General features: G+C 48.8%; 1 protein-coding gene and 1 long non-coding RNA gene across 2 annotated transcripts in view; both read left to right on the top strand.

Annotated features, from left to right (window-relative positions):
* The window catches only part of LOC118591115, an 86,870-nt gene extending 77,090 nt beyond the window's left edge, over positions 1 to 9,780 (top strand). Inside the window, exon 3 of the long non-coding RNA XR_004945903.1 lies at positions 8,357 to 9,780. This is a non-coding gene — a long non-coding RNA (uncharacterized LOC118591115). The remainder of the gene's footprint in view (positions 1 to 8,356) is intronic.
* LOC118591108 (cell migration inducing hyaluronidase 1) overlaps positions 1 to 25,421 on the top strand; it is a 159,883-nt gene that overhangs the window by 77,712 nt on the left and 56,750 nt on the right. The window contains exons 2-9 of the mRNA XM_036199195.1: positions 10,820 to 10,929; positions 14,603 to 14,749; positions 15,231 to 15,369; positions 16,570 to 16,806; positions 20,001 to 20,180; positions 23,006 to 23,076; positions 24,086 to 24,181; positions 24,618 to 24,739. Coding sequence (XP_036055088.1) covers positions 10,820 to 10,929; positions 14,603 to 14,749; positions 15,231 to 15,369; positions 16,570 to 16,806; positions 20,001 to 20,180; positions 23,006 to 23,076; positions 24,086 to 24,181; positions 24,618 to 24,739 — 1,102 coding nt within the window. The remainder of the gene's footprint in view (positions 1 to 10,819; positions 10,930 to 14,602; positions 14,750 to 15,230; positions 15,370 to 16,569; positions 16,807 to 20,000; positions 20,181 to 23,005; positions 23,077 to 24,085; positions 24,182 to 24,617; positions 24,740 to 25,421) is intronic.

Here is a 25,421-nt window from a genome sequence, read left to right as displayed (position 1 = left end):
TGTTACACAGACCTCTATGGACCAAGAGCAGCATTCTAGGAGCTTTCCAATACCTTAGCAGGATGTAAACCCATCTCAGGCTCCACCTCCATCCCAGTGAGATGTAACAACTTTCACTGTGAGATAGGAGGCAGCCCCTCTCCCCCCACTCCACCCGGGGATGACTGTCCCCAGCACCCTGAATGGAGCTAGCAATAGCAGGACCAGAACTGAAGCTGAGTTGGCAGGAATGAAGGTAGAGCTCTGTGGAACCCTGAGAAGCAGGCACGGTGTGAAGTCCCAGGGCATTTGCAGCTAGAGCTGGGAACAGGATGTGTGCAGGCACCCCAGAGGTAGCTCAGCCATACCCCAAAGGGAAAAGACAGCACTACCTACAGGAGCAAGTGAGTCTCGGGGTGTGTCAGGCATCAAATATTGGGGAAATAAAAGGAGGAGGCATTGAGCTGTTCCGTTAACTTTTATAGTATGCAGTGGTCTCTCCAGAGAATACTGGAATTGCTGGGAGAGGCCAAGACCCTTCTCTGCAGCAACCTCTAGTCAGCCCTAACTGTAGGACAGGCAGGCTGACCTTGGACTTGGCAACTGTATCAGTCAAGACTTCCTCTCTTGCTTCATGATATGGGGGAGGGGTGTGTGTGTCAAATCCAACTTCAATAGGGGAGACATTATTTTCCTCAGGTGAAAGTATGGCTTAATTGACAGAAGGAGAGCTGAAGGAGAAGAAATAATGTTTTTATTTAAATGGATCCAGTTTCAACATAAAAAATACAGCCACCTGTTTTACTGAGAACACTGAATAGAGTCCAAAGTTGCAGAGAACCAAAGTGATTCAGTGATTTGATCATTCAGTGAAGAGTTGGCAAATCCATCGCTCACTTGGTGTTGGCTGGGCCACCATTGTATGCCCAGCCTGAAGCTGATGTCTTCCATTAAAGAACTGGGTTTTGGAGTCTTGACACTTGGGCAACTGTGCCCCAATAACACACAATAACCTCACAGTTAAATGAAATACTTAAAAAGAAAGATGTAATCAGGGGCTTGGGAGCTAGGCCAGTCAATAAAGTGTTTGCCACACTAACAAGAGGACCTGAGTTCAATCCCAGCACCCACATAAAAAGCCCGTGGGCAGTGAGTACTTATAATCCCAGCACCAGAGAAGCAGACCAGTGTTCCCTGGGGCTTGTTGTCCAGCCAGCTTCCCCTAATTAGTGAAACCCAGGGCCCAGTGAGAGATCCTGTCAAAAAAAAAAAAGGTAAGAAACAACACTTGAGGTTAACCTCTGGCCTCCTCACACAAGAGCACATGTGCACACCCACGTACAGATGAACATGAATACAGAGAGAGAGAGAGAGAGACAGAGAGAGAGAGAGAGAGACAGAGAGACAGAGAGACAGAGAGACAGAGAGAGAGAGAGAGAGAGAGAGAGAGAGAGAGAGAGAGAGAGAGAGAGAGAGAGAGAGAGAGAGAGAGAGAGAGAGAGAGAGAGAGAGAGAGAGAGAGAGAGAGAGAGAGAACTCAGTAACCCATGGATGCAAAGGAAGAAAGAGCTGGGGGCTCTGGAGTCAGGAGGAACTCATAGGTAGAAACTGAATAGTCAACCCCAACTTACAAAATCCGGGCTGGTGAAGATGAAGGAGGAGCATGTAAATCAAGGAGGCGAATCAGAGACTGTGAGGGTCAGGGAGAGGGAGGCTGGGGCATAGCGAATCTGCTCTCTGGGTGCCCTGTGTGTCTTTGTTCCCTTTCTCACACACACCTTCACCCCTGGACCCTAGGACACTGGTCCTAAAATACTGAGTTGGGTGGACAGGGTCATCTTCTTCCTAGATTTTCATCTCTCTCCTCTTCTTTTGGGAGTTGGGGTTTGCTTGACTGCAGGGGACAAGCCAAGCCCCCCACCCCAGGATATAATAGCCTGAGAAGATTAAAAATGCAATTTTTAAAATGTAAATAACCAGAGAAATGGCCTTCTCTGGCACCCTACCCCCAGCCTCTGAGGTGGAAGGCCAGCTCCTACCTTTTCCTGTACTATCTCCTGTAAGCAGGCTGGGTACATCGGTGATTAGGTACATTCACTACGCCATATCATCTAGGCAGAACCTTTGCCTGGAGCCCAGAGTGTGGATCCCATTAGGTCATGTTTATGGTTTCTCCTCCTTCCATGAACACACTGCCCCGTGTTGCCATTTCCTGCGGGCAGTCTTGGTGATGAGCTCTGAGATGTTTAGATGTACCTCTCAGCTGCTGGTTTGGTACCAACAGCCCATCACTGAGAGACGGGCCAGACCAGCAGCCCTGCTTACTAATCCAGGCTGACAGGTACTGAGACAGACAGTGAACACAAGCCAGACCTTGGTAACAGTAACATATCAGCACCTGAGGAGGTGCTGGACCTGCTGCATAGTGTATTGGGATTATCTCACTGCACCGAACAGCTCTGTACCTCCCCATATTGAGGCTCAGGCTGTCACAGGACTGGCTAAGTTCACACTCAAGTGGCTGTCAGAGGCCTCTCTGTGGACCTCTCTTGCAATGCATTGGGGATTGTCAGCACTTAGCCAATACCATGCCAAACATCCACAGAGTTGACATTTAACTGGTGGTTGACAAGTGTCTCTTTTTAACTGCATCAATACTCTGCACATATCACAGTCACCTAGAGGACTTGTCAGAGCAGGTTATGGGACCCTTACCAGGACAGTTTCTGATTGGATAGGTCTGTAGGTCTTGGAGCTGAGATCTCATCGCTAGCGCCCACACTGGCCCAGATCATACCACGAGTCCATGGCTCTAAAAAGACTCATCCCTTCAATGTGCATCATCTGAATCACTGAGCACCAAGGCTGGAAACCTGAGCTGAGCACCAGCAGATTGTTTGGGTCTGGTGCTCCCTGTGGAGGCCCCACCACACACAGCTGTAGAGTGCTTCATTTCCTTCATGTTGCTAAGAAACTGAAGTTGGGGCTTGGGAAATGGATCAGTCAGTAAAGTGCTTTTCACATAAGCATGAAGACCCGAGTTCAGTTCCTAGAATCAGTGTAAAATGTTGGAAATAGTAGGACACATCTCTAATTCCAATGCTGGGAACGCAGAGATAGAAGGATCTCTGTGTCTCATTGGCTAGCCAGCGTAGCCTAATTCTAGGCCAGTGACAGACCTTGTCTCAGAAAAGTGGGTAGTGCTTGAGGAATGATACCTGAGGTTGTGTTCTAGCCTTAACATTTACACACACACACACACACACACACACACACACACACACACACACACACACAAAGAGAGAGAGAGAGAGAGAGAGAGAGAGAGAGAGAGAGAGAAAATCTGCATGTTTTTATTTCACTTCTGTTAAGTTGACATAGCCATATATGATGAGTAGATACTGAATTGGACAGCAAAGCTCTAAACAAAAAAAAGAAGAAGAAGAAGAAGAAGAAGAAGAAGAAGAAGAAGAAGAAGAAGAAGAAGAAGAAGAAGAAGAAGAAGAAGAAGAAAAGAGAAGAGTTGTCTGATTCAGGGTAAAGGTTTAGCCTCACGAGCAGCTAAGTTGCAGTCAGCCGCTACTCTTAATGTAAGGTATCTGCTTTGCTGGAGAGTTGAGTTCATCCTTTTGGTTTCGGGGCTTTCTGCTTAGAGTGTTGGGATTGGAGGGTTCCCTGAAGACAGAGGTCTGGCTTACTTCTCCCCACACCTGCACAGTGCTCATGGGGCACCGAGGTCAGGACTGCTGAGAGTGTAGAGGGGAGCGGGGTCCCAGGGCTGCCCTTTCCCAGCTGTGCCAGCAGAGACTGGGAAGCCTCAGCCTCACTGCTGGTGATGAGGTGATAGGTGTATGAGGAGCTGGTGGTGCAGAGGACCACGCAGGGTCCTCAATGCTGCACTTAGGTGTGGGTGAGTCCATGGTGAGGATTCCAGCCATTGGACGTGTACTGCAGCACCCTGGCATGACCTCTGCAGGTGGCTCCAGTGGGAGTTTCCCAGATCAAAGGCAGTTCCTCTGGGGAAGAGAGTGAAGATGATGTATGAAATCTGGGCCTCTGCAAGGCACCCGGGATGTGTTTACAATCCAAACTGTGACTTGAGGGGAAACAAAAGGGAGAAGCCATACATCCAGTTTCCCTGGCTCCTCCTTCCTCCCAAGCAAGTAGGAAGGTGGTATGTGTCTCTTAATTTTGGCCCTAAATTCTCCATTAGATACTGGATTAGGCTTTCTTTAGCCTGATTCTGCTCAATGCAAGTAACCTCCTTCTACTCTGTGGAGGTCTCAGTTTGTTCTTCTGTAGAATGGGGAGAATGTGATTAACCTAGATCCTTGCTACTCAGAACACAGTCCACCACCCAGCCATATTGGCCCCACTTGGAAGCTTGTTAGAAAGGCTCCATCAGAGACAGATATAGTGACACATGTCTGTCATCCAGCACTTGGGAGGCTAAGGCAGGGTATGACTTTGAGACCAGCTTGAGCTATATAGACCCTGTTTCCCCACCCTCCCCTCAAAAAAAAAAAAAAAAAAAAAAAAGCTGAGTGTGACAGCACACACACATTTGTTCATTTGGGAGGTAGAGGCAAATGAACTTGAAGGTCAAGGTCATCCCCCAATACATGGTGAGTTTGAGGCCAACCTGCCATACATGAGACTTTACTTTTTTAAACAGCTCACAACACAAGCCAAAAAAACAAACAAAACAAAACAAAACAAAAAAACCCAAATGCAAAACCAGCCTCCTTAGACCTGCCAGGTGAAAATCTGCTGGTGGAGGAGTTGCCCTGGGAACAGGCATGCAGGGTGAGGTGCAGTTAGAAGAGGTGCCGCGGTCCCTCGGCATTCTGTGGGCTGGAGATGAAGGTGCAGAGTGTTTCATCTTAGGAAGCCGGGGCTCTGGTCTTTGCATCAGTGAAACAGGTCTCAGCAGGTGCATGCATAATGGAGTGGCACGTGCCTGAGAGGCAAGCTTCATGGAGTAGCCTGAGGGATGCCCATAATCAGAGGCAAAGGGTTCCCTGAGTGCACCTCTCTTTGAGCCTGGGGTCCCTTGCACAGATGTCTCACATATTCCATTGCAGTGGATTATACTAACAGAGCACTCTGAACAGGGTAAAGAGGAGCTCGGGACTGGTGAGTCAGAGCAGGACTCAATCTGTTCACTCTCCCGCCTCTTTCTTTCTTAGGGTGCTACTTCCTGACCAGGTGGCCAGGAAGATATAAGTCTCTGTCAGGAGGAAGCTAGGCCTGGGAACAGATCAGGTGTAACCAAGGAGACAGCTACCTGTTCTCTGACTCAAGAAGGGGGGTGGCTCCCTTGTGATGTGTTGGAGAAGATATCTAATGCAGAAAAGGAAATCCATGGATACCGATGATGAATCTATTTATCAAGGGATTATATGGGGTGTCAACTTACTGATAAGGGATATGGCAATTTCAGTCGCAGAGTTCCTGGAAGGCTGAGAACAGGTCCCACGCTGTTTAACGCCGCCTGGCCCTATCTTCACCATCCAAGAACGGAGAGAGGAGTCTGTGTATGCGCCCCTCAGGTCTTAAGCTAGCCAAGAGGCCACTCCCTAGGGGCTGGTACCCCAAGGTCTTAGGTAGAGCAAATACCCTCTACAGGTATCTACCTTGTCATCTGTCTGAAGAGCTTTCTTCAGATGAGCTCTCTAGGCTCTGCATTTCATTTTTGCCATGATTTTTGGTGGCCACTGGGATATCCTGTGGCTGGCCAGAAAAGGTCTCAGCCAATATTATATGGGCCATCTGGCTCCTGGAGCCATGATGGAGATATAGGGTTCACAGAGAGAAAAGCTTGGTCTCATGACAAAAGGTTGATGCCAGTGCCCTCTCTGACCTCAACAGTGTGGTCACCTGCCCACCTCCCAAAACTTTGCTCGAGTCTGACTTCAGGGTCACAATTTTGTCTCCAAGGGGCAGAGAGATGTCCCAGGTCAAGAACTTACTCTCATCAGTGGATGTGGTAGAGAGATACTTGAGGTGGTTATTGTGCCAGGGGGAAGCTAGAGTCTGACCTAGGAGTTCAAATCCTAGCGGAGCTGTCTTCCAGCTTTGTGGCCCTCAGCAGAGGCTTGGTCTTGGCTTAGCTCTGTGGGTAAGAATGTGCCTTTTACTGAGCACTCCTGGGAACCTATGGACATGCCGAGGTGTGAAGTACACCGACTGGACAATGTCTTGTGTCCCCACCAGCTCTTGTGTTCTGAGAGCCCAGGGTTAGATTGCACACAACCAATCTTCAGGAATTAGAGGCATAGTTCTGGGAGGAGAGAGCTGACTCTGAACTGTACCACATCTGGACCGTGTGATCTTAGGCAATACTGTGCTTTGTGGCTCGGTTTCCTCATCCACAAGTAGACCCTGCACAGAGGGTGGTTGTGAGAGAGCGTTGTGATGACTATGGAAAGGGAGTCAGGCAAGGGTCGTGCCTAGCAGGAGCCTTGTTCATGTCGATGCTGATCAACACAGGTGAGAAAACTGGGCGGTTGAAAGAACGAGATCATTTCTTCAGGGTGTGTGTTTGCATGCTGGTGTATGTGTCAGCGGTCTGTTACCCTGACAAGTACCTGTGATAAAAATCCAGTGATAAAGTGGGGAGGTTTATTTTGGCTCACGATTTTGGAGATTCTGGTCCATGATCAGTTGGCTCCATGGCTTTGGGCCCTGTCGTGATGCAGTACATCATGGCAGGAATGTTCGGAGGGTAAGAAGTTGCTTGGTTGGTGGCTGGCAGGCGCAAGAGAGAAGGGGAGACCAGTGTTTCTTATCCCCCTCCAGGCCACACCCCCCAAGGGCCTAACTCCACCTTTTAAAGGTTCCATAAACAGTAGTGGCAAGCTGAGAGCTTAGCCACAACCACTGGAGTTGTCCTGACAAAGTTCCTGCAAGAATTCACTTTCTCACAATTCTGGAGACTGGAACCTGTGTTCAAGGTGGGTAGGGTGGCAGATCAAGGCTTTCTTGAGGCCCCTCTCCGTGACTTGATCATAACCAGCTTCTGCTTGGCATGGCAGTCCTCTCTCCTCTGTCCTCTTGACAGTCATACAATGTACCTGACCACCTGTCTTGCAGTTCTCATCGGACAGCATCCAGGGACCTGGGAACCAGTGGGGGGTTTGTTTGTTTGTTTTTAAGGTTTACTCCTTCTTATTGGGGCAACAGCCACAGCGCACACACGAAGGTCAGGGAACAACTCTCAGGAGTCAGTTCTCTCCTTCCATAAGTCTCTCTTATTTCTGCTATGGCGATGTGTATTCCGGGCCAGCTGACCTGCGAACTTTCAGGCAGTTATCTCTCCAGGTCAGCTGGCCTGCAGCAAGCTTCCAGGTGATTATCTCTTCACCCCCTTCACTGCTGAGGGGTGCTTGCGTGGCAAATACTTTTACCTGCTTAGTCATCTCCCTGGCCTCATGAGCGGGTGTGTTCTAAGCTCTATGTCCCAATCACCCCTCACAGCTTAAGTCCAGATTGGGAGAAGTATTACTGCTCCCCCTTTTAACAAGAAAAGCAAGGCATGGACAAGCTGAGCGGCCTGCTTGAAACCACATAGTCCATGGGAGCTACAACCGGAACTCAAGCCCTAGATTCTTAGAGTCAGTCTTCCAGGCTCTTCTGCCCAGCTGCTGAGTGCCCCTGCTGTGAGCGGCTCCCAGTGCTTCCATGCCGACCTCAGGTCAAACACAGTGCTCTGTGGTCTTCCAGGCGTGCGTCTATTCTGGTGTTCATAATGGCCCTGCAGTTTGATGCTATATCATTTCGTTTCTCTGATCTCAAATGAGAAGAGCCCTGTGGCTGGGACCTAAGCAAGGCTCTGGTGATCACATTCCTGATCACCTTGTTGTCTTGCTCATCTGTTAACTCAGTCTTGTCTAGGGTCTGGCTGAGTAACAAGGAAGGTGGTATAGTCCCTGCTATGTCCTCCCTAGAAGTGTGCTCTGGCTCATGCTGGATGTCTCAGCTTCAACAGACCCTTCTCGATACTGGTCCTTATTTCCTCATGGAAGCTCTGTAGAAAGTCCTGTCCTATGCAGCCTCTGAGGCTCAGGAATTCCCATCCCCAGGAGCTGGGAAGCCACAGGATACAAGTGTATCCATGAGTACTATCACTCTGGACACAGGATCTTTTTTTTTTTTTTAAATTATTTCATTTCATGTGCATTGGTGTTTTTGCCTGCATGTATGTCTGTATGAGGGTATTGGATCCCCTGGAACTGGAGTTACAGACAGTTGTGAGCTGCCGTGTGGGTGCTGGGAATTGAACCTGGGTCTTCTGGAAGAGCAGCCAGTGCTCTTAACCACTGAGCCATCTCCACAGTCCACCCCTGGATCTTTTAACACTCTGCTTGCTCTACAGGTGACCACCTGGGACTCCAGGGCAGCCATGAAAGGATCAGCAAAGCCACTGACACCCTTGCTCTTCTGTTGATCCTTGCATCTCCGAGCTGGTATGGCAGCTGGACTTGGGAACACTGAACATCTGGGAGCTTGGCCTGTTACTGTGAAGATGTGTAATGGCCTAGAGTGCAGATCTGCTGAGGAAGCCATGTGATTCTTCTCACATATTGATGGGGTTCCCACACCCTGGAAAGGACAGGCCAGCCGAGACCATCATGACCAAGGTCCTAGCAACCCTGTGGCCTGACCAGTGTGGGGTGAGCTGGCCTCCAGCTGCTGGCTATACCCAGAAGTCCCCAGCATCATCTCCTGTGAGCTCTTTTTTTCTAAGACCTTCCACAGCCAAAACCGGCTTCAAGCAAAGCCTGTCTCACCAACCAACAAGCTGGATTCCAAGCCTCCCTCCAGAAGTTTCAGTGGCCAGATGGAAACACTGTCCTTCTAGGCAGACAGTTCCCAAGAGACACTTAAGAATATGTAGGACCCACTGCTGTAGAGCTGTATCAAGAACCAAAAGCCTCTCTGTGCAGGAAAGCTTGAAAGCTGTGTGCTCTACAGCAGGGCAGCTCCGGGCACAGCGACCTCTCTCCCTCCTGTGGCTCAGACACTGGCGAAGACACAGCTGAAGGTCTAATGTCAGGGAAGGATGCTGGACGTCACTCCCTTCTGTTGGAAGGGTCCTTACATCCATCCACAAAGCGAAACGAACTCTGACTCCTGACCTCAGAGGGACTTGGACTCTGTGCAGAAGTAGGAGGTCTCATAATTCCGACCCGAGGAATGTCCCGCCCCCCGCACCTCATGCTGCCCCACCAGATTCCATGACAAAGAGGGTGCCAGGGTCCAGGTCCAACTTCCCTGGAGAACACGGCACAGTGAGGTCATGAGGCTCTTTGGCAGCTGATGGCAAGCTACCTTTGTTTTTTTCTAAGCTAGCTGAGACCTGAGACCATTCCCCCTGAGGCATGGAGGCACCACTCATTACCATCCCTCTTCATCTTCTGGAGCCGTCCTTTCTGGGAGCCCTGGGAAAGGTGGCCTCCCAGATACCAGAGACAAGTGCCTCTGTTGTTTGGGCAGAGCCGGCCTGGGTCGGGCAGGGTGCTGGAAGAGGACACACGGGCTTAGATTCTGAGCTGCTCCTTCCTTCCCAACCCCCCTCCCAGCCCACCTGTGCAGAAGGTCCCCTCTTCCTGCTTCGGTTCGCTGAGCTGGCACAAAGAACCTCACTGAGCCCAAGGTCAGGGGCATCAGATTAGTCACTGAGCAGGCTTGAGAAGCCACCTTCTCAGGATAATGTCTGCTTGTTCTAGGCACAAACACAGGTCTATTGGGAAGGACCTGGGGAGATGGTTCAGAAACTAGGGCTGCATTCTCCCAAATGCCAGGTGTAATCTCTGAGTACAAAGACAAAAAAAAAAAAAAAAAAAAAAAAAAAAAAAAACCAAAAAACAAAACAAAACCAAAAAAACCCAACTATCCCATATCTGTGTTGTTAAAAATTCCCATCCTGACGTTTATCTGGATTCCTATATAGACACCTTCTGTGTGAGTCAAAAGTAAAATAAATAAACCACAGTGGATCTTTTAATAAAATAGAAATTAAGTTGTCTTTTCAACATAAGAATAAGTCCATCACGAGGAGTTATTTCCTCTCCATCTACTTTGCCATTCTCGGTGCTTAGTTCCTACTGTGTGATGCAAGGGAGTTACTTGAGGTCCAGCCATCTCATCTGCATCCCAGCCAACAGAAAGGCAGAAGGAAGGAAGGAAGGAAGGAAGGAAGGAAGGAAGGAAGGAAGGAAGGAAGGAAGGAAGGAAGTCTTTTTTCCTTTCCCTTACGGGCATTGGATGAAAGTCTGCTTTATTGGTTGAACTTAATCCTAAGGCCACAAGGATACTGAAGAATGTGCTGGCTATTCTAGGTGGCCAGGCACCCAGATAAAAATCAGGGGTTCTATTACTGAACAAAGAGAAGACAGATAGATGGGCAATACACATTGACAATATCAAGTTCAAAATCAGCTCATCTGCTACACCTCTGATGAGGCAACCAGGTCTAGAGAAGTCCACAAATCAGCCAAGATCACACAGCAAGCCTGTGGCACTGGATTGCCAACTTATGTTTAGTTTCTCTTGTGTCTCTTGGCTTACATAGAAAGGCTCCATTTCAAAGGCAAGGAGCTTGAGGGGCACTTAGCGAGAGCTACAGGACAGGGCCAGAATGGTGACTGAGTTTGCCTGTCCAGATCTGCCTGGCCCTGAGTCATGGTAGGTGAGGAACTACTCACAAGGCCTCTGCTCTGGGCCTGTGGGGTGTGCCTCTCCTGCCACGTCCCTGTCCCCAGGCTCTGTGGGTGACTCTGTGTCTCCTGTTGGTGCTTACTCTGGAGATGCACTTCACTCTGCACTTATGTTTCAGGGAACATGCTGTTGGAGTGAGAGCTGCTGGGAGGCACGATGTCTCCCTCAAGGTTGTGCTGGCCATGGGCTGGCTCCTCCTGGTTGACTTCTCAGGGGCCGCATCTGCAGGTGAGAGTCCACAAAACCCAGACCTCAGTTTCAGCCAGGCTGCTGGGGGAGGGAGATCACAGGGAGTCTCTGGGGTAGGGTCCTCATTGAACACCTTGGTTGCTAGCAAGCCTCATCCTGCCCCAAGTTTTCTTAGTAAATGACAGACTGGCCTAGAATCATCCCAGGTTGCAAGCTCAGCGTCTGCCTGAGCTCCATTGCTAGTGAACCTAGTTGGGAGGGAACTACTGTCCCCGTGGAGCTGAGACTCACCTAACGGAGTACCTATCTCTCCATGCTGGACAACTGGGAAGGGGAGACACTGTTGTAAGATATTTTGAATTTTCGAAAGAGACCAGAAATTTGAGCTTTTTTGTTGTTGTTGTTTTTAGAAAATCTTATTTTTAAACTGCCCAGGAGAGTAAGGAGAGGGGCAAGCAAGGCAGGGAGGGAGATTCAAATGAGATTCAGCTCTCTGTCTCTGTCTGGGCTCAGCATCCTGTCCTATTCTGTGGCTTTAGATCAGGGTCTGGGCCCCATGAAGTCTTTTCAGCTGCAATGCTCTGAGAAAGGACTAGATTGGGTTTTTTGTTGTTTTATTTTACACACACACACACACACACACACACACACACACACACACACAATACATATGAAGACCTCACAAACTATACATACATGCATACGTACATATATATATACCTCACAGGATAGCCCTGGCTGGCTTTAAGCTCATAGATCTGCCTCTCTGCCCCTAGAGTTATGGTATCAAAGGTATGCACCACCATGCCCAGTTGTCTGTTATTGAGACAATTTCTCTCCCAGTATGATCCAGGCTAGTTTCAAACTTGCAATCTTCCTGCCTCAATCTCCCAAGTGCTAGGGTTAGAGGCATGTGCCAAAGCACTCTACTCAGATCTATCTTATTATCTCAATATTGTCAACTCGGTCTTTAAGTGATTTTCTTTTATCTTGTGGTATTATTTTTTCCCTTGTGGTGCCAAGCAAGTGATCTTTTTGTGATTTTAAATTAAGATTAGAAGCACAGGACACTTCAGCCAGACTAAAGGAAATAGCCATCAGATAACCAGCATCTTCGGCAGGGCATGGGAGACACAGACATACATCTTAGACACTGAACAGATGGTTAATGATACTACCATTGACACCATGCTCATCTTAAAATCTTATTATTATTCACTGAGCTTTATGTTTTTCCACAATAAAGGACCTCACATTGAATTGCATTGTTTACCAGCCCACTGGAGGAAGGAAGCATTCTATAGCATAGAATGCCTCCACTGTGGTTTCTTATAAAATCTTCTCAATTCCTGGGTGACACAGCAGGCAAGCAATATGTCAGTGTTCAGTACAAGGGTTAACGACATTGCCGGAGTTCATTCATCTGCTCGTTCAATTAGTAAACACAAAGTGGGTGTGGACGCCAGACTATCAATTGCAGTAGGGTTTATCTTTCGGGGTGATTCAGCTTGGAGAGGAGTATTCAGATACTTCCTGGGTGTTTCCTCCAACATGCCAGTTTACATACAAACTCTTTGGAAGGGAGCTGTGCCTTTCTCTGGTGCCCTTTAGTCTGTGTTCTTTGAGAGAAGAAGAAACCACCTTTGCCATTCATGCTTCATGTAGCTGTAGCCTGCATTCCTTATAGTCTGCTTCACTGGGCCTCTGCCATAGTCAGGGAAATCAGTGTGGTTGCCATAGTGATGTTTCAGGGATGGCACTGAGGATTTTCAGCTACCCACTGATTCAAATGCATGAATACCCAGCTTCTACAAAGGAGGGTCCACCAAATCCAGTCCTGGAAGTACTCTGTCATAGCCACAGTCTAGGAGCTTCTGGAGAGTGGGGTTCATGGCCCTGACAAAGGGCAAGCCTGTAGGATCAGGCACACCAGAGCCAGGCCAAGATGCAAAGTTGCCTGCAAACTCATATTCCTGGATAAGGAAGAACCGTGGGCTTGGCTTGAGAGTGAATCCGTGAGACCTGAGGCCCTGCTCACTTAGCCTTAGGAGGCTCTTGGTCTGCACCACTGGGGACTCCAGGTGGTTACATTTGTTTTCCACACTCTGGGAACTGACTCCTTGAAACTGACTCCCATGTCCAGGGCTGGGTGAAAGGATTCTTGACTGTCCTGTTTGGAGACAAGCCTAGGTGTGGGATGCAGCACCCAGCTCTTAGAACTTTGAGCACTAGCTTGAGCAGTGTGTATCAAGGCAGGGAAGGCAGGCCAGCCTATGCACAGGCTGGTGGGGTTCCTCCCTCCAGCCAGCAGGGAATTCTGCATCTGCTCCTTGTGTTATTACTTGAACCTCAGGAGCTGAAAGTGTTGCCTCGTTGAAACCCCACAAATGTGGAGCTCACAACAACAGGGAGGCAAATGGAACCAAAGATGGGTGCTGTACACTTGGGAGAGAATGTAGGGAATGGAGATCAGCACCCACACAGAAAACTTGGGCTTAGTGAAAACCTATGTAGTCCCCATGCGTTGCTGTTGAGTATAGACGAGGGCATGTCTCCCTCCAGGCTCTCCTTAGGATACCTGACTATGACAGTTATGACTTGTTCATGTAGAACTGAAGAATAATCAAATACCCCCAAAGAGCTGCCTGTCATGGTACTGAATGGGAACTGGTTCTGGTCCCATGTTGTGGATGTGGCTCCTGTACTGACTTTACCTGCAGGATGCAGCGATTCTCACTTCCTGGCACTGTGGAGCTTGCTTCCAATCCCGGTCCCTGCCCTGGTCCCCCACCTGAACCCCTCCCCTTTGTGGGCTCACCTAAGCCTTATTTCCATCTCCCCACCCACTCTGTTACTGTCAATTCTCCTGATTTATTCTTTCAATCTAGTTGCTGAGAAAACGAAAACAATCTCACGTCAATTTGTCCATTTTCCCTGCTTCTTTTTCTGGATCTCTCCTTGCTTTCCATAGCGTGGTTCTCCCAGCTGCTAGGACAGAGATGTCCTTCTTTGCATCTTCCACGGCATAGACCTAGAGCACATCGCAACAAATGTTGTGAAAATGTAGGAGTCTCCCAGTCTGACTAAAACACTCTGGCTCACCTGATAGCTACGTGCATGATGGCCACACTTGGCTTTAGGCTGCCTTGGGGCTTGTAGGGCAGGAAGTGCAGCCTGACCTCAAAGCAAGAACAGGTGGCTCCCTGCCTGGGGGAGTCCACACAACCTGCAAAAAGCCTTCTTCCTTAGCTCCTGGAGTGACAGCTCAGAACAGAAAGATAAGATTAGCCTGGACAAGTGTAGAAACTGCTCTGGCTTAGTGGCCTTAGGCTCCACCAGAGCCAGTATCTTTTATAGTAATGGTACATGTGTCACTTGGCAGACTTGTCCAGTGATAAGAGTTCTTACCCTCAGAGGAACCTGCAGCATGACACCTCCACCAGGCAGAAAGTCTCACATCTTACAAAAGGGGAAGTGAATCAGAGAAGGAAGGGAGCTGTCCAGAGTCAGGTGATACAGTTGTGAAAACAGTGGTGCCATCTCCCAGGGTACCTGCCTCCCAGGTTAGAGCATCTCTCTGGTGTCTAAGGACTTGCTTTTAACCCTGGTGAAGAAGAAATGGGTTTCATGAAGATGTACTTGTGCCCTCCCATTATCCTTTGCTTGGTGATGTTGGTGGATCTGAGTGGTAACATGTCATTGTCTTTGGCAGTGGCAGCTGAATGTCCTGACCAGAACCCTGAACTGCAGCCTTGGACACCTGGCCATGACCGAGACCATCAAGTCCATATTGGTCAGGGCAGGAGACTACTGCTCACCTCTTCTGCCACAGTACACTCCATCACCATCTCACAGGGAGGTAAGCTTTCCTGTCCATTCCACCACTTTGAGGCCTGCAAATGGCCAGGAGCTGAGGTAGACAGGACAGATGTTCCACGCTTTGGATTCATGTCAGAGCACCTGAAGATTTGAGATGGCCATCAACTCAGAGCACTGAGAAATAGCTTGTCAAAGGTCTAATCTTGGGGAAAAGGAGTGTTTAAAATGACAAATCCTATTGGTGCTCCAAAGGGACCTGTTAGTCTCTCCTTTTCATGCTTGGTAATTGAACTCAGGACATGGAGTAATTGTAATGAGCCAGATGACCACTGAGTATATCTTGCAAAGCAGATGATGGAGAAAAGTAACTTCTGCAAGTCAGTGGGCATCGAAGATTCGAGAAAATGGGCTCTTTTGCCTGTCTAGAGGGACGGGGGCAGGGAAAGAAATCTGCTCTCGGTTCTGCTCTAACATTACCTGAGGTCCTTGTCTAATCAGACGCTCCCATTCTCTCTCTTCAGGCAAACTTGTCATTAAAGACCACCATGAGCACATCGTGCTGCGTGCCCGGCATATTCTGATTGACGATGGTGGAGAGCTACATGCTGGGAGTGCCCTCTGCCCTTTTGAGGGCAATTTCAGTATTGTGCTGTATGGAAGGTGGGATGACCTTGCTCAGGGGTCAAGCTCTGCTGTTGGGTCTGATGGGCAAGAGGTTTTCCAAAGGAGAGGGAGGCGAGAGGTCTAGACTTCTATAGAGGGAAGAAACCACCATTGTGTCCCACTGGACTATAACCATGAACAAGATGGACATAGTGAAGTGGGTAAGCAGGAGTCCACGGGGCACTTCTCTCATCATGGTGTGGATGGAGTAGCTGTGTTAGAGAAGTCTCTGACGGTAGCTTTCCAGTCATTCCATGATTTGGAGAGACTCTGGAAGAGGTTGCTTAGTGCTAGAAAGGACAAGAGTGCAATATTTCATGGGCAAGTGTGAACAAATATCTGTTTACTCCAGAGAAGGCACCAATGACAGACCATGGCAGTAATTCTACCCAAGTCTAGCATGGAGAACTGATATGTTTATGGGGCTTACTTATAAGAGCGTAGGTGACTCAAAGTAACCGCATCACCTAAAAACCCCTGCAGCGTGGGTGCTGACTCATGAAAGTTGCAGCCAACAGGCAGGGAACTCATCTGGAGTCCCCTCTGCCTCAGCTGTCTTTACTGGTGCTTGTAAATAACCATTGGGAGAGCCCTTCTGGGCCTTCCAACTTCCCTTAGGTTTCCAGGTCTTATGAGCACTGCTCTACTCTCCGGGAGAGGGTACTTCCATTTGGAAAAGACAGAAGCAGGACAACTAGACACAGGAACATCCCACGTGGCTTTCCCTTCTGGCTGTGACCCCTCTTTAAGCTATTGAAGGTTCTAAGAAGTGATAGCCACACATGTTTGGGCAGAGACAGGTACACAGTGAAAGTACCTGTGATCCCACAGCGGATACGGGCTGAGACAGAAGCAGCGCTGAAGAAAGTGGGAGCAAACTGTCTGCAGAGCACTTCTGCCGCCCTGTGCGCTCCCTGGTGCTCTGCTTCGGGAAGGTCAGCTTGTTAATGTTTCCTGGATCTTGCTCTTTAGACCAGGCTGGCCTCAAACTCACAGAGATCCGCCTGGCTCTGCCTCCCGAGTGCTGGGATTAAAGCCGTGCGCCATCACTGCCCGGCACTAATGCTTTTCTACAGACCTGATGTCATCACCAATAATGCAGCTGGCTCTCTGAGGCCGCCGTGGGAATCAGGGAACAGTGACAGTCCCCTAGGGGCTCAGCATCTAGTATTGGCTAACTGCCTTTTTCTCTTACAGGGCTGATGAAGGCATCCAGCCGGACCCTTACTATGGGCTAAAGTACATCGGAGTGGGCAGAGGAGGCACTCTTGAGTTGCATGGACAGAAGAAGCTCTCCTGGACATTTCTAAACAAGACCCTTCGTCCTGGCGGCATGCAGGAGGGAGGATACTTTTTTGAAAGGAGCTGGGGTCACCGTGGAGTTATCGTTCATGTCATTGACCCCAAATCGGGCACAGTTGTCCATTCTGACCGGTAAGTTTGACTTCCATGTCCTCACTTATTCAGGACCTCTCCCAGCCAGGGGATGGAGCTTCAGTGGGGACTGGCATGCTGCATGCATGAATGGTATGCATGGGAGTCCTTCTCTGGAGAGGTGCCTTCTTTCCTAGGCGTTTGCCCAGTAAAGCTGAATGTAACACAAAGGTGTGCAAGTACACACACACACACACACACACACACACACACACACACACACACACTAGTTTCATGTGGTGACAGAAATGTAAGAGGCATGGTGGACTATAGTGGAAGAATAGAGGACAAGCGGGGCCACGTTAGACCGGTGCTTGGGAAGTCAGTTTTGAGGGAACAGCCTGTGAGCTAAGAACTGCAGGGTGAGCCTGTGTCAGGGAACAGTTCAACACAAGTGCAAAGGACCGAAGGTGCCCAGAGCGCTGCACTTTTAGATGAGGGAGAGGGGCTCAATGGTAGACACTCGGGGAGGGAGGAAGGAGCGGAGGTTACTGGTAGACACTGGGGAGGGAGGAAGGAGCGGAGGTTACAGGCAGCAGTCAGGAGGTGGGTTTGACTTTAAGTGAGATGCAAAGCCTTCCGAGGTCTCAAAGAAAGGCATGATCTCATTGAAAAGAACATGCTGGTGACTGTGAAGAAAACGGGTGGATAGTAGAGGGCAAAAATGATGAGTGGCAAGCCTTCGCAGTGGTCCAGGTGAGAGGTGGCGGCGGGGAAGAGTGGTCTGGTGGGGACCGAAGACTCAAGGGCACCTGGGGAGGCAGGATGGCAAGCCACTCACCTTCCCCCTCTTCTCTTCCCTTCTTCTGGGGTCTGCCTACGTTGTGCAGAGCTGGACCTGCCCTCTGTCTCCTCAAGGTTCTTATGCTCCCGTCTAGAAAAGGCCCCTAGAAGGACACAGCTGGGTGGACAAGTAGAGACAGAGCTCTATGGGTGTAGCTGCAGAGTCAGGGACCCTCCCGGGGGCAGGTGCAAGAATCAGTGTCCCACAGTCCAGGGTGGGGGCCAGTCAGGCAGGGGCTAACGTGCTGGCAGGACTGGGGACAATGGCAACAGGGCTTGAGCTGAGTGACAGCCTATTGGCTGCAGCTCCTTTGCTTGAAGAATGCTGGAGACCTCAAGGATCCCATAGCTGAAAGTCTGAGGGGAGGTCAATAAACATAAACAAACACAGGTTAAATTCACATGGGGAGTTTGCCTAAAGGAGCAGGACCTGGCCTTGGCTCTCACAGGTGACTGGGCTTTGATAGGGGAGAGGGTCAGGGAGACTGCAGGGCTCCTGGAGGGTGAGTGGATGTGGCAATATGGGTCTTTGAGAAGGGTCGGCATTTGGGGACAGGCTGGGGAGGTCCGGCCTTCAGAAGTACCTTGGGACAGATGATATGACTCTGCGGTTTGGGGATGCCTCTCCGGTTAGCACACTGTGGTGCTGTACTTGGTCTTTTTCACCGTTTTCTTCGCTAGTTACTGGCTCGTTACTCTAGAGTCATTATAGAACTTTCGCTTGATAAGTCCGAGACAGAGCTCTTCCATTGTAACTGTACAACACTTTATATGGCTAGAACGAAAACCACACCAATACACAGGACAGTGTGGGAGGGGAAGGGCAGGAGGCCTCAACACTGTCCACAGAACTACAGACAACCAAGGAATGCTAAGAGCAGGAGGAGAATGTCTTCTCTAGGGAAAAGCACGCCAACTGCTTACCTAGCACCAAGCCGTCAGCCTTGAAAACATACACACAAGTAACATCATACAGACTGAGCAGGTTACATTACATTTATATATTTAGATACACACACACACACACACACACACACACACACACACACACTGAACACATTTAAAGAAAAAGAGGCTGTGAATTTGAATGAGACCAAAGTGGGGGATGTACATGGGAGGGGTGGGAGGGATGAGAGGGAAGGGAGAAATGATGTAATTACAATTTCAAAATTAAAACAATTATTAACAACAACAAAAACCCTCACGTGGAGTCGCCACTTTACATTAGTGATGCTGGAACAATTGTCTCCCCTGCTGACCTCTCACTAGCAGGGTATAGTTGTTGGTTTTCCGTACCTTATGGAAACTTCACTCGTAAGAGGGTAGTTTGTCCACTTTGAGACGGTTTTAGCTGGGCATGGGGGTTGTGTCTGATGTCCCAACTGCTTGGGAAGCTGAGAGAAGATGACTTGAGCCCAGGAGTTCAAAATCAGTCTGAGAAACATAATGAGATAGTCTCCCCCATCTCAAAAAACAAAAACCATAGTTGAGCCCAGTACAATGGCACATACCTGTAATTCCGGCCCTTAGGAGGCTGAGGAAGGGTCTTTCAGGTCAAGGTCAGACTCTGATATATTGTGAGTTGTGGGCTGTCCTAGGCAATAGAGTGAGCACCTGTCTCAATTTGTACCACACACACACACACACACACACACACACACACACACACACACACACACCTGTAGTTAAGAGATGATCAATTTTATAACATTTTTCCTGTAGTGATCCGACTATAATGTGTTATATACTCAAAGGCTTGTTTAAAAGGGTGAGTTTCTTGATTAGAATTCTTCTTATAGTAACGTAAAATGCTTTTAAAAAGAGAATGGATGAGGGGAAGGCAGACATGTGACAGTATTCACGATGAACATGAGTCTGTTACCACGGTAGTAGGAAACAGGGATGTCAGCTTAATGACTGAAACACACACAGAGTGCTCCAGGGAGGGAGACACGACATGAGGCAGCTATGCCGTCTTTTCCGGGGACTGTGGAGGAGTTGCTTTGGTGTGATCAGAGGCAGAAACCCCTGCTGCTCTAAGTGTTTGGATCTTCTCCTAGTCCCCATCCTTTCCAAGAGAGGTGAGCTACCATCCCAGGAGGAAAGGGGACATGAAAAGCCTGAGCCCCAAGCGTGTGATTTATTCTACATCCCAGAACCCAAGTTCTCCAGCTCTGTAGTTATTTCTGAGGCATTTTACCCGATGGCCAACTCAAACCCCTCCTTCTTGGGTATCTCTGTGTGGCAAGCCGGACAGCCACATTGCTTGCTCTTTGAAGAGGCTTCTTTGTTACAGACTCGGGTTCTGTGGACCACATCTCGGTTGCTCAAACAGACATGTGCTTAGGTCTGGGGATCCTTTTGACCGCTACCGAGACTCTCCATGTCTTTACTCTCTCTACACTTTTTAGGTTTGACACCTACAGATCCAAGAAGGAGAGTGAACGACTGGTCCAGTATTTGAATGTGGTGCCCGATGGCAGGATCCTTTCCATCGCAGTGAATGATGAAGGCTCTAGAAACCTGGATGACCCAGCCCGGAAAGCCATGACCAAACTGGGCAGCAAGCACTTTCTGCACCTTGGATTTAGGTACTGCCCATAACTGGTTTCTCTGGTGAACCGAAGCCTTCCATACTAACCAGGGTGTATGTCTCCAGCACCACATGACTCTGAATCACAGCAGAGGCATGCAGGCACACTGCTCCTCCACACTGGATGTAGTTGTGGCCAAAGGAAGCTGAGGTTTTCTTATGGCAACAGCCCTCTATTGCAATGCACAGATTTCTCTAAGCACTTACTACTTCCATCAGTCATTCACAAGCACTGAGTGTGCCCTAAGGGAGAAAGGGGGAGCAAGAGTCCTGAAGGGCAGCTGAGGTCTGTGTCCCCTTTCAAGGTTCCTATTGCCACTTGGGAACTGGCAGATAGTGTTCTAGGGATTATGCAAAGCATCTCTACGCAGCCAAACACCCAAGGAAAGGGAGGCTTTCGACAGGTTCTAGTGAGTATCCTACTTGCTTTGGATTGTAGCATCCTGCCTGATATTGGCATGTGCACACACTGACAACCTCAGAAACCCGTTTGGCCCACAGAAAACACATCTATCTTTTGATCCTGTAAACCAGTTCTCGGCTTGGGGAAGGGTGAGATGATCTGTCCCATGGCTGTTAGAGATTGTGGTTCCCACTTGTCAGCTCCTCAGATGTGGGCAAACTCAGAGATGATCAGAGCCTTTTCTAGCCTGCCAAGTAATTGAACTGGCTGGACAAAGACCCCCTGGGTGAGAAGGAATACCCCAGGTCCCAGGCTGTGTTCTTTGGATGCAGCTCTGGAAGGGAACCTGGTGGCAGGAAGTCAAGCTACCAATTACGACAGGGATATCTTGGAATGGCAGGGCTCCTTGGTCAGAAAACGCCAAGCATGCTTTCATTTCACCACATTATAAACCAAAAAGTTGGTTTATTGATTTACAATGGCAGAGAGAGGATTATGAAAGGAGTGGCTACGGAAAGGTCTCAGCAGAGGAAGGTTGTGGTGGTTCATAGCCCCGGGCCTGGCTCCTGATGTCTAGTTTTTGAATCTGCTGCACTGCCTCTGAGGTGTGACCATGGGCAAGTGACTCATCCTCTTTGCTTAATTCTTACATCTGTAAAATAGGGTATCTCGAGCTCTATCTCAAAAGGGTGCTGGCTGGGAGAGGTTCCGGGGATAATATGAGTAACATGGTTGTCACTCTAGCTGGCACAGTTAGTGATTGTTCTCCCCGCATAAACGAGAGCCGGTTGGCACAGTGGGAACCTCCGCATTTCATCCTGGCCCCAGCATGCAGGAATATACCCCTCCTTAGTATGTTTGAGTGATAAGAGCTGAGCATCTAAAATCAGTAGATGTGCTTGGAATGGGACCCTTCATTTGTTTGTTCAGGAACTAGTGAGGAGGTATTGGTGGGACTCGCATGGCTGGGCCTGCTGGGCTTGCATGAGCAGATGTAGATGGATGGTACCCATGAGAGAGAGCAAGATGGTGGGCAAGGGGAGTTGAGTGCAGGATCACAGCTGGGAGGAGGCCAAGACAGTGCTGTCAAACCAGTGGCTGCAGAGGGGGAGCATGTGGCTCTCCAAGGAGCGAGGGAAGACTGTGCAGTGATGTGTATGAGAGGGGTGCATGAGAGACAAGCCTGAAAGGTTGGCATTGGAGGGTCAATGGCTCTGTGCTGATAAGCTCCAAGGACAATGGAGGAGCCAAAGATTTAAGTAAGAGCATGACATGGCTGAATCCTCAACCTCAGCTGAACATCATTCAGCAATATCTCCCCAAGACAAGAGGGCCAAGCAAAATCTAAAGCTACTCACACCAAGATCTTCTGCTTTGTCATAAAGAGGTATTTGCTGCATTCTCAGGGGATGGGAGAGTCTTCAGCAAGAGCCTGGTTCTCAGAAGAAAAGCAGCCTGATTTCATTGTTAAGTTTTACATGACGCAGGATCTTCCTAGAGAGACAGAAACCATAAGAATCCAAATAGTTCAACCTGAGTGTTTTTGTGCTAAGTTTCATGAAGTGTAAAGAATAAATGAGAAAATCCAATGAGTCTTTCTTGAATAAGCCAACTGTAATGAACGAACTTAGAGCTCTTCCCAGAATCCTTTTTCATTCAGCTCTAGAGAAGGCACCTCTCTCATGGGGGTGAGGGCTTCAGACCCACTTCAGGGAGAAAAGTTAAAGTCATCTCTGCCACTTCTCAGTTCCCTTCATTATAGCATGCCCAATATGCCAGGGTGGCATATTTCAGGTGGAGCCCTTACCCCAGTCACTACATGTAGCACGCTAAGAAGACAAAAACCACTAAGAAAATCTGCCTGTGAGCAGTACACACTCTGAAAGAGAAAGGAGTATGTGACTTTCCCAAACCATAAACCTTCCTCTCCTTCCCTCCCCATCACCAGGCCAACTACTTCATTCCTCTCTCAGATCCAAGGCAGGTGGCTAAGTGGCCAGTCACAGTGTCCTGTGCCATTTTCCTTGAGTTCAACTTTCGGAGGCAATGAGCATGAGTGGAATCACCCCTTCTGGCACACCTTTCTGATATTTGCTGCAGGATCTAACTGGGCTTGGCAGGCGGCACGGTTGGGTTGTTGGCTTGTTTGTTTAATTGTGATTCATACCCATTCTTTGCCAGCATTGAGTCAAACCCTCTCCAGAAAGCAGATACCCAGGCTAGCTGGCTAGTGAGGAAGCAGGCGTCGTGTGCTTGCAAAGAAAGGTTCTTGTTTTATGGGTAAAGGAAGCCCATGCATGGGTGGATGGTAAATTCCTCCAGCAGCTAAGGAGACTCAGCTCTTGGAGCCTTCTTCACCCTGCCAGTCCAGAAGCAGGTTCCAGTGTGTGAAAAACCTGACTTCCTGTTGTTGTTTTCAGACACCCTTGGAGCTTCATCACTGTGAAAGGAAATCCCTCCTCTTCAGTAGAAGACCACATTGAATACCATGGTAATGACGGTTGGTGAGAGGCCTGGTCCCCTCCAGTGTCTGCCTGACCAGACTGTAGGTTGTGAGGGACTGGCTGCTCTTAGAACATAGCTGCCCACCGGCAAGGCTTTAGTCACTACATTATGAGGCAAAGTGACAAAGGTCCATGGTGGAGGAAGGTAGATCTCTCCCTAGAATTTTAACATCTCCAAAGAAATATTCCCTGACACAGAAAAGCTAAGAGCTCGGGGGAGGCCTCCAGAGGAGCAGTATGGACCAGATGCCATAGAAAGGTTTTGTTGCTGTTTGTTTGTTTGTTTGAAGACAGGGTCTCATATAGCCTAGCATGGCCTCAATTTCAATATATAGCAGAGAATGACCTCAAACTTCTGATCCTCCTGCCTCCACCTCCTGAGTGTTGAGATTACAGGTCTATACCACCATGACTACCTTATGTGGTGCTGGGCATAAATCCAGGGCTTTATGTGTGCTAGGCAAGCTCTGAGCTCCATCCACAGCTCTGTAGGGAGTCTTTATCATACAGTGTAGCCTCTCTGTCACATTTTGTTGGGGTGAGAGCTGCTACTTCTAATCCTAAGGCAGACTCAGATCATGAGAGATAACAGGCTCTCTCAATTCTGCATTTGTCAGAAGGCTGCAATTGAACTTTCAAAGCTGAAACACACAAAAGAAAATGAAAATGGATGCAACATCTTTCCAAGTGGCAAGAATAATCTGTTTAGGGGGTAAAATTCTTTGAGATGATTCAAGAGCCATGAGTGAAAAACAAAAATCCACTGTAAACTGGACTTGGTAATGCACACTGGATGAAATCCCTAGAATTAAGAAGTGGAGGCAAGAAGATTAATGCAAAGTTATCCTTGACTACATAATTCAAGGCTAGCCTGGGCTACCTGAGGTCCAATCTCAAAACAAAACAAATATTAAAAACAAAGATCTATGGGTGTGAGGGCTTCCTCTCTGCTGTATGGAGTCCCTATTCACTCAAGTGTCTGGTCTACTATGACAGGTCACAGAGGCTCCGCTGCCGCCCGGGTTTTCAAGCTGTTCCAGACAGAGCATGGCGAACACTTCAACGTTTCTTCAACCAGTGAATGGGTTCAAGGTGAGGTGTCTGAAACAGGCTGGTGAAACCTCATGGCAGCTGCCCAGGCTAGAGATAGCAAGAATTTCTCTTATACCGGTAGGGACACATTACTAGGCATCAACTAAGAAATCGCAACTGAAGTTGTCCTTAATTATTCAAGCCACATTGGTGAATTGTCGGCAAGCTTTCACCAGTGGTTAAGATCTGTGTGGCTCCTCCACAGGGGCTTGTGGCTTTTAATTTTTCATGTGCCGGATCATGGTGTTGACCGTAGAAGCTTGTGGGAAGCAGCCGTGGTAGTGATGGGCTTTGGGGGCAGGTTTATGGATTGGTTTTTGTTTCTCTACACCTTACTCATTACTTTTGTATTAACAAGAAACCTATATTGCCTTTACAAAAGAAACAGTCAATAAGAGCGCTTTCCTGTCTGACCTTGTTTCTGCTCTCTGCCTAGATGTGGAATGGACGGAGTGGTTCAACCATGATAAGGTGCCTCAGAGCAAAGGTGGGGAGAAAATTTCAGATCTCCGAGCAGCTCACCCAGGAAAAATCTGCACTCGACCTATTGACATACAGGTACCAGCCTCACAGCCAGGCTTTGCTTTGAAGAGGGCTCTATGGGCCACAGCTTTTTCTTGTCATTCGGGTGGTATGAATGTCTGTCTCCTCCTCTGAAGCAGATTGATTGTACTAGTCCCACCTCAGAGACAAAGGTTCCTGTCTGTCTAAAGCTAAGCCAGCTCCTGCCTCTGACTTCCTTATCTCTATTGTTACTCTGCTTCTTCAGCCATGGCTGAGAGAGCTCCCGCTGCATGAGCCTGCTTGGCCCACCCAGCTCACGTCTGTTGATGTCCTTTGGGCCCTTGAGTACACAATGGGCAGATAGGATTTAAAGTGTAGCCCATGCCCAGCAGCCCAGAGGAAGAGTATTCCCTCAGCCCTGCTCCCTACTAAGGTATATAAAAGTCAGCATTCAGACTTCACAGGATTTCCACCAAGAGTCTGTTCTACTTGGAGGAGGAGATGACCGCCACATTGGGCACACATTGAAACAAAAAAATTCTTGCATATGCCCGTCTTTGCTCCCATAGCTGCCCATTGCCTCTTGCTTCCTCAGATTTCAGGGCTCTCGTGAAGCCCTCTCAATGTCTGTCCCACCTCCACTGCCCAGTACTGCATCTGACACAGGCTCTGGGGTACCTGTTCCACATGGACATGATCAGGTTCTCTGGGGACAGGGTGGGACAGACATCTGTGC

This window comes from Onychomys torridus, chromosome 1, assembly GCF_903995425.1.
Source record: "Onychomys torridus chromosome 1, mOncTor1.1, whole genome shotgun sequence".
In the NCBI taxonomy this organism is placed as follows: Eukaryota; Metazoa; Chordata; class Mammalia; order Rodentia; family Cricetidae; genus Onychomys; species Onychomys torridus.
The sequence above is the reverse complement of the archived record's forward strand: the minus strand, read 5'-3'. Positions and strand labels throughout refer to the sequence as shown.